The 8,230-nt window shown below is 41.5% G+C and overlaps 1 protein-coding gene across 1 annotated transcript; it reads left to right on the forward strand.

Moving 5' to 3' along the window:
- The first annotated feature begins 2,571 nt into the window (after positions 1–2,571).
- On the forward strand, positions 2,572–5,788 carry LOC149128278 (secretoglobin family 1D member 2-like). Its single transcript, XM_089302862.1, has 3 exons — positions 2,572–2,671; positions 4,337–4,524; positions 5,654–5,788. Exons 1-3 carry the CDS (start codon positions 2,617–2,619, stop codon positions 5,681–5,683), a joined length of 273 nt encoding a protein of 90 aa, XP_089158988.1. The 5' UTR covers positions 2,572–2,616; the 3' UTR covers positions 5,684–5,788.
- Positions 5,789–8,230: the final 2,442 nt, after the last annotated feature.

The following is an 8,230-nucleotide window of genomic DNA, read 5'->3' on the forward strand; positions in this document are numbered from 1 at the left end:
GAGTGTCTTGGCTTTCCATGCCTAAAATACTTTCATGGGCTCTTCAGCCAGATCCAAATGCCTTAAGGGCTGATTCTGAGGCCAGAGTGCTGTTTAGGACATCTGCCATATTATGAGTCTGCTGTGTATCCCACTTCCCATGCTGTATTGTTCTCTCCCTTTTTGATTCTATCAGTTAGTATTAGCAGACACTAGTCTTGTTTATGGATCCCTTTGACTCTTAGACCTATCAGAATTATCAGTTGTGAACTTAAATTGATCACTTGGACTAGTGAGATGATATTGGTACATGCCACCTTGAAGGGATTGTATTGGAATCCCTTGGCACATTTCTAACTTCACCATTTGGGGCAAGTCCAATTGAGCATGTGCTGAACTGTACATCTCCTCCCTCTCTTATTCCCACTCTTATATTTAACAGGGATCACTTTTCAGTGAAATTAAACACCTAAGAATAATTGTGTGTTATGTTCTTTTTTCTTAAACAACCTTTTCCATTTTTTTTATTTGACGGGCAGTTTTAGACAGTTAGAGAGAGAGACAGAGAGAAAGATCTTCCTTCTGCTGGTTCACCCTCCAAATGTTTGCTATGGTGGGCAAGCTCTGCAGACCTGAAGCCAGGAGACAGGTGTTTCCTCCTGGTCTCCCATGCAGGTGCATGTGCCCAAGCACTTGGGCCATCCTCTGCTGCCTTCCTGGGCCATAGCAGAGATGGACAAGAAGAGGAGCCCCCAGGATTTGAACTGGGTGCCCATATGGGATGCTAGCACCACAGGCAGAGAATTAAGCATGTTAGCCATGGTGCCGACTCGCATTGTGTCTATTTTCAAGGCTTGGAACAATGAGTCATGTTTTCTACACAACATAATGGTAATAATGGCCTTTCCTGTACCTTTGTTGTAATCTGTCCATTCATTCTCCTACATCATTCTTTTTTTTTGTAAATATTTATTTTATTTATTTGAAAGCCATAGTTACAGAGAGAGGTAGAGACACCGAGAGAGGTCTTCCATCTGCTGGTTCACTCCCCAGGTGGTTGCAGCTGCAGGAATGCCCCGATCTGAAGCCAGGAGTCAGCAGCATCCTCCAGGTCTCCTACGTGGGTGAGGGGCCCAAGAACCTGGCTGATCTTATAATGTTATCCCAGGCCATAGCAGAGAGCTGGATCAGAAGAAATGCAGGCAGGACTAGAACCAGCGCCCATATGGGATGTCAGCGATTCAGGCCAGGGCTTCAACCTGTGGCACCACAGTGCCGGCCCCCTCCTACTCCATTCTAATAGCGACCATTTATCTTTCTTTTGTCTCCATCATACTCTTTTCAATTTGTGCTATCATTCGCAGCATGTTCAATGTTCAGTTAGCTTCTTTAAGTATCTGAAAGAAGCTTGGTGGTAGATATAGGGATCAATTATTTATTTCTCAAGAGGCATATGAGCTCAGATTTTAAAGCTCATACCACACTAAGCACAAGCACAGATCAGTGCAGTCCATCACAAAATGTCACTACCTGCATTCTCCCATAGGTGACCAGACTATTTCAGACATACCACAGCTCCAGGACTGTCAAGACAGCAGCTAGGCTATGTTGGCACACTAATATGAGACCTGGTATCTTCCCTTGCCTGAGTGAAGCTGGGAGCAGGAGGTCTTTCCTGTCCTGTGATACAGCAAGATCTACGGAGCATACTGTGCAAGAGCGGTCAGAAACTATTTTGCTGAGTCTAAGTTAATATCTCCTGTTACTCACATGCCTTTCATATAGCTTCTAGTTCTTCATAAATGATTCTAGACTGTGAATTATCTATACCAATGTTTGTGAGAGGTAGAGGCCCTCACAACTTCCTGCTATGTCGACTGGTTAATATCACTCATCAGATTTTCTCTTCCTGGAATGAAAATGTGAATCCATGCAATGTGTCAACATCACCTGTGTTGAACGTACCCGAGACAGGACTGAGGCTGGTGAAAACAGGGAGGAAATTATTTTCACCATGAAAGTCTCTGTAAGTGAGATATTTAAGCCATGTTGTATGGGAATTGAGTGGATATAGTGGTGATGGAAAGAGAGACAGGGAAAAGAATATTCTTGTTCACTGTGCATCAGCATGCAAGTGAAACATACCAGATCAGCTGTCACACAATGAGAGGTTGGGGGACAACATGGGGTCTTCTGTATGTCTGTTCTTTCTGAACCAAGAGACAAACATGCAGTTTCCTGTAGTCTCTGCCCATCACTTACTGTTCTCAGAGAACACGGGGGCCTCTGCATGGACAGATAAAAGAAAGGTGCAAAAATCATAATCCTAAAAGCAAACTATTCCAAACCTAGCATTTCGTTGTCACTCTAATACACTTCTAGCTGACAGAGCAGAGTGTTCCCTCAGGCTATCATCTTGTGTACATTAAGGGAGGTGTGCAGACTCATACTGATGAAAATCATCTACCCGGCCTGAGGAAGAATGGCTGGAAGCCAGGTCTTGTGACCTCCCACAGGCCTCTGTGGGCAGAACTCACAAGGCTCACGAGGTACAAATAGCCCTGGGCTCCTGCTTCTCCACATTCCCTGCAGGAAGAACCATCCTTCACAGTTCTCTAAAGCTGAGAGCTCAAAGCAATGAAGCTGCTGGTGCCTCTCCTGCTGGTCGCTCTGGCCCTTGGCTGCTATGAGGGTGAGTATCATTTGTAGTGAGTATGGTAAAAGCCTTCTCTTCACAGCAAGTGATGTTATTTGATGTGGGAATACGATCTGGAACAGATCACAGTTCCAAAGTCTCCCCTCAGTTTAGTGAAATAGCCCCCAACATCTCAAGGTTCACAGTAAACTTTCCCATATCCAGAAAATTGACAAGAACACCATTACAGGAAATTTTGGGAAATTGATAGGAGCATGACTCCTTGGCTGGTGTGTGAACTTTGACAGCAGCAGAGTATAGTGGGAAGTCTCAGTGTAAGTCTTAACTCTACCACTTTTCAGCCTTTTGACCTTGAGCCAAATGTTTACTGTGTTCCAGTCTCCTCTTATCCTTTCAGTTTCTAGCTCACAACATGAGTAAGAATGCAGTGAGATTAAAGATGTCATGAGTCCCATTATAGACATGAAGATAATATCTGTAATGATCAGGTATTTTTCTCCCCCTAACAGAGTCCTAAATTCAGTCATTATGTGTTATAGTTGTAATGAACTGTGTAGAGTGTCCAGTCTGAGAAGAGCCAGTTGTGTCTGAATCTCTTGAGTAAGGTAGTTCCAATGGGTTAAGGAACAAAGGAGCCATTTATGAGAATTCCAGATTTCCTAAGAGTGCTCAACCCACGGTAGATTTACTGTACAGGTTAGCACTATATGACTTTTCTTTCTGTAGAATTAACTCTGATGATGCTTTCAACATACAAAATGGTGCATCTCTTCACACCCTTGGAAATGATCCAAGGTTCTCTGAAACCCACTTTATCCTCTCACTTTCTGAGCCCACTCCTAGCTCCAGCATTTTCTCTTTGGTTATTTTCTTTCAATGTTCCACCTAATGTTTGATGTGATCTGGAATACATTCAACAGTCAAGGTTATTATGTTTGCAAAGTGAGTACAAAATCTCGAAGGAGAGAGAAGTTAAGTTCTGCACAAAAAGTTCTTCCAGATCTGCCCACAATTTCTGGTAGGGCAAGAATGAGATAGAGTCCCCTCCATTCATTCTTGTGAAGGATTTCAACATCCTGTAAAATAGAAGACAAATCACTGTTTACTGCAGAAGATTCTGATGTCGAAAGAATGCTTCTGTCTCTTTGAAGTTTAATTTTTAGTTCATCTACACCCAATGGCATAAACTGAGTTCCTCCTATCCAGCCTCAGACTATCCCCAGCTCAGATACTAATTATTTCACACACTCCCCTCCAGATTTACTCTCACTGCACATCTATGCACATCTATGATAAGAATCTGCCACCTCCTTTGACTTCCAAATTTGATCATCCTAAAGTTTCTTTCTCCAGAATCCATGTCTGCTAAGCTGTCACTCAATGTGCAGACACACGTGAGCTTTCTCAAATACTGAAAGGGAATTTCAGCAAAGGCGAGAAGCCCTGGAAAGCAGTAGATGCCTACTAGAATACATACCAAAACTGAATTAGTGTGGAAGAAACTGCTTCTCTGGTCTTAGTTCTGTCACTCGGTATGCAATTCAGAGGAAATTACAACATCAAGGGTTTTCCATTGTCATTAGCACAGTTACAGGTTGCAAAGAAGAAACTCTGGGGATCTCGTTTTGTCTGATGTTAGAGAGCCCTGGGCAGGGGGAAGACCTGTCATATGTAAACTCTATTTCTATTCTTGTTCTCCAGCTGATGCAGCAGCGTGTCCAGCCTTTGTTGCTGACAGCACAGCCTGTTTACTGGCCACAAAATCTGCTTTTCGGCTAGCTTTAGCAAAATACAATGCACCTCCTGAAGCTGTTGAGGCAAAAATGCAATTGAAGGAATGCACGGATAAGATCGCCTTAGAAAAAAGACAGCTCATGGCAGCAGTGCTGGTAATTTCATTCTCCTTTATGCATAGAGATCCTGTTTGGTCACAACACAAGGCATGATGTCAACTGGCTGTTCTATGTGGTGCCCAGTAGTCAGAACACCTGCCTTGCTAATGTCCTCAGCATAGGGTTGAAGATACCAGAATACCTGCTAAATTAAACTCAGCTACACGTGGTATCCTGGGATCCTGCATGCCTCTCCTCAGATGCCATCATCCTTTGTTGTACCAATCAAGAAGACATTCTGAGATCGAAGCAATGATGTTGAAAGCTCAGGCTCTCATTCCTTCCTGCATCTGAGCTGTCCTGAGGATGAACACCACCATCCCAGGGCATTTAGTCACTTTAGAGACTTGCATGTGGATGCTGGGTGTGTTGGACAGTGAGCCAGACTGAAAGGAGGAGACTGGACTTATTTTCTGTCCAATCATGTGTTGGTGGTCTGGGATTCTCTCCCAGCTCCTCCTAACTCCCTTGATTTCAATGTGTGCATTGCTGCTTAGTCTCCTGCGGTTTCAAATATATCTCTTTATCAGAAAACCTGATGGTAAAGATGTCTCTTATCCTGTCTGATCCTGCTTTTAGATAGTCAGTTCAGGTGCAAATGCCCACAAATGTTGAACCTTAGTGCTGAGAAGTTCATGAGTCCTGAAGCAAAATTCCCATGGAGACTTGAATCTACACCCATATGGGATGCTGGCACTGCTGGCTCCTTGTCTTGGTCTTAATGCTACCCCTTCTGTTTGAAACTTGAATGATACACCTGGGTCCTCTAACAAGTATACAGGATCTCATCCACAAGAGCATATTACAAAAATCCTAGGTAGGCCTTCAAATTTTTTATGTTATAATAGACAGATTTTTATATTTATTGAGTAAGAGCTTTTGGAGGTCCCTTATATTTTACTTACTTTAGAAAGGCTGTCACCTAATGTGTCTTGTTGGTGAAAATTCCATCAGTTCATGCCATGATTTCTCATACACCCTGCTTTTTGGCTTTCTAATTTTACATAATGTTTTTTGAAAGCAGAATTTCAGTGACTTCTGGTTGGTGGTGACCTGTTGTCTCTAGGAGCAGTATGAATAAACTCAGTTTTTCTCTCTCTCTTTTACCTTTCTATTTTCATTTTAGGCACAAATTGTGAAGGAATGTGAATTGTGAAATCTGGCCATCATTTGACCGTGGTTTCCATCGTCTCTACTGGATAGCCTAATCTTAGTGTAAAATGTAAAGGTTTCAACGTTTTTCTTAATAAATTACTTTCCCTGCACTTCTCTAAGTGTCTATTTATTACTTACAGGCACGTGTCTTGAAATGGGGATCTTTACATCACAAATTTGCCCTTGAGTATTAGATTAGCAATGATCAATTGCAGAGAGCCAACATCTTGTCACAAATGGCATCCTGAGGTTCAGGCAGCAATAAAGACACAAGGGACCAGCAACTATTCTGTCTTACTTCCCAGATTTCCCATTCCCATGACCATGAATCAGAGCGATGCAAAAGAGTGAAAAGTAACTCCAACAACATTGTTGATCTTTTATTCAGAGACACTGAAGCCTCAAAGACTGTCCAGTCTCATGGTTCACATTCTGCAGAAGTCCTGATGTGACGTCCTGGTCATCTACAGAGTCATCCTGCATAGGGTCACTTCTACAATAGTATTTGAACCTATGCCATGCCCAGTATTCATTCATTGCCAATTCTCACAATTTGATATGTATCTTCAGGTGTAAACCCCCACCTGAATCTTGATCCCAGACACTCAGAGAGCTCATCAGTGTTGACCAGCTAACCAAAACCCTAACATTAACACTTCCTCTTAAACATCTTTCACAATCTCCATCAAAAGGAGTAACTGACACTTAGACAATTATCTTCAAGAACTCATTAAAACCTGTCTTAAGAAAGATTTGAAAATGGAGTGTCCCTAACCTGCTGTTCCTTCCACAAGTCCCTCCAAGGGTAATGGACACTTAGACAACAAGTCATCTGACTTAGAGAATGTGAAATCATCATAGGCTTCTGGCCTGCTTCCCTCTGGCTGCTGTAAAAAACTACCAATACTATGTGAGAAGAAGATCTACAAAATGCAAATGGGATTCTCTCTATAATTAGCCAAAATGACCAGATGCCATATGTTCCCAAGGGTTTCAAGTAAGAAGACTTATTAATCACATATCTATTTTCATGTCTAATAATGGATGAATAGTAAGATAATACACACCAATAGTAAGATCCTTAAATAGTGAGAATTCCTTTCTAAAAGTATTTATATTTTCTTTTTATAAAGACATGTATTTATATGAAGGACAGAGAGTTACAGATAGAGAGAGGGAAAGTAATAGAGAATAATAGAAAAGTAATAGAGAAAGAGGGAGAGTAAGAAAGAGAGAGGCTGATTGATTTCCAATGTACTCCCCAAATGCCCTCATCAACACTGGGGCAAATCTGGGAAAAAGGAACCCAATCCAGTATATCCATGCATGCAGTAGTAACCCAACTAATTAAACCATCACCAATGCCACCCATTGCCTGTATGCTCAGGATTCTGGAATAAGGTAACAGAGTCATGTGTGGAATTCATTCACTTTGTTTTTTAATAGAAAACTTTTATTTAATAAATATGAATTCCATAAGCACAACTTTTGGGTTACAGTGATTCTTCCCTCCACAGACGCTCTCACACCCCTAAGCCATCGCATCTGCTATTCCCTCTCCCATCCCATTCTTCATTAAGATTCATTTTAATCATCTTTGTATACAGAAGATCAACTCTATCCTAAGTAAAGATTTCAACAATTTGCACCCACACAGACACAAAACATATAAAGTACTGTTTGAAGACTAGTTTTACCATTAATTCTCATAGTACAACACATGAAGGACAGAGGTCCTACGTGGAGAGAAAGTGCATGGTGACTCCTGTTGTTGATTTAACAATTGACACTCTTATTTATGACCCAAGGCTCTTGTCGTGAGCTGCCCAGGCCGTGGAACTCTCTCAAGCTCACAAACTACAGAATTATTTAGACAAGACCATAATCAAAGAGGAAGTTCTCTCCTCCCTTCAGAGAAAAATACCTCCTTCTTTGATGACCCTTTCTTTCCATGGGGATATCACTCACAGAGATCATTCATGTAGGTCATTTATTGCCACAGTGTCTTGACTTTTCATACCTCAAAAGCTCTCATGGTCTTTTTAGCCAGATGCGAATGCCTTAAGGGCTGATTCTGAGGCCAAAGTGCTGTTTGGAGCATTTGTCATTCTAAGAGTCTGCTGTGTGTCCTGCTTCTCAAGTTTCCTTTGACACTTAATCCTATCTGTATGTTTAGTTATGAACTTCTACTATTCCTTCAACTAGTAAGATGTCATTTGTACCTGTCAACTTAATGTGATTTGGAGTCCCATGGCAGGTTTTTAGCTCTACCCCTATGATTAATCCTTGGGAACATGTACTGAACTTTACATCTCCTCCCTCTCTTATTCCCACTTTAATTTTTACAGGGATCAATTTTTATTGGACTTAAATGCCTAAGTATAGTTAAAACACCTAAGTTGTAAAGAGATCGATCAATGATATTAAGAAGAGTAAGAAAATACTAAAGAATAAAATATTAACCTGTTCCTTGACAGTCAGGACAAGGGCCTATTAAGTCATTGCTTCTCATAGTATCAGTTTCACTTCTAGAGATTCTCTTTTACGA

Source organism: Oryctolagus cuniculus, chromosome 1 (assembly GCF_051225735.1).
Source record: "Oryctolagus cuniculus isolate XC-2025 breed Fujian yellow rabbit chromosome 1, ASM5122573v1, whole genome shotgun sequence".
NCBI lineage: Eukaryota > Metazoa > Chordata > Mammalia > Lagomorpha > Leporidae > Oryctolagus > Oryctolagus cuniculus.

Bases quoted from the DNA above. Each gene is read 5' to 3' on its own strand.
- LOC149128278 (XM_089302862.1), top strand. From the start codon at position 2,617: ATGAAGCTGCTGGTGCCTCTCCTGCTGGTCGCTCTGGCCCTTGGCTGC. The intron at 2,672-4,336 runs GTGAGTATCATT...CTTGTTCTCCAG, and splicing joins GGCCCTTGGCTGCTATGAGG to CTGATGCAGCAGCGTGTCCA. The intron at 4,525-5,653 runs GTAATTTCATTC...TTTTCATTTTAG, and splicing joins AGCTCATGGCAGCAGTGCTG to GCACAAATTGTGAAGGAATG.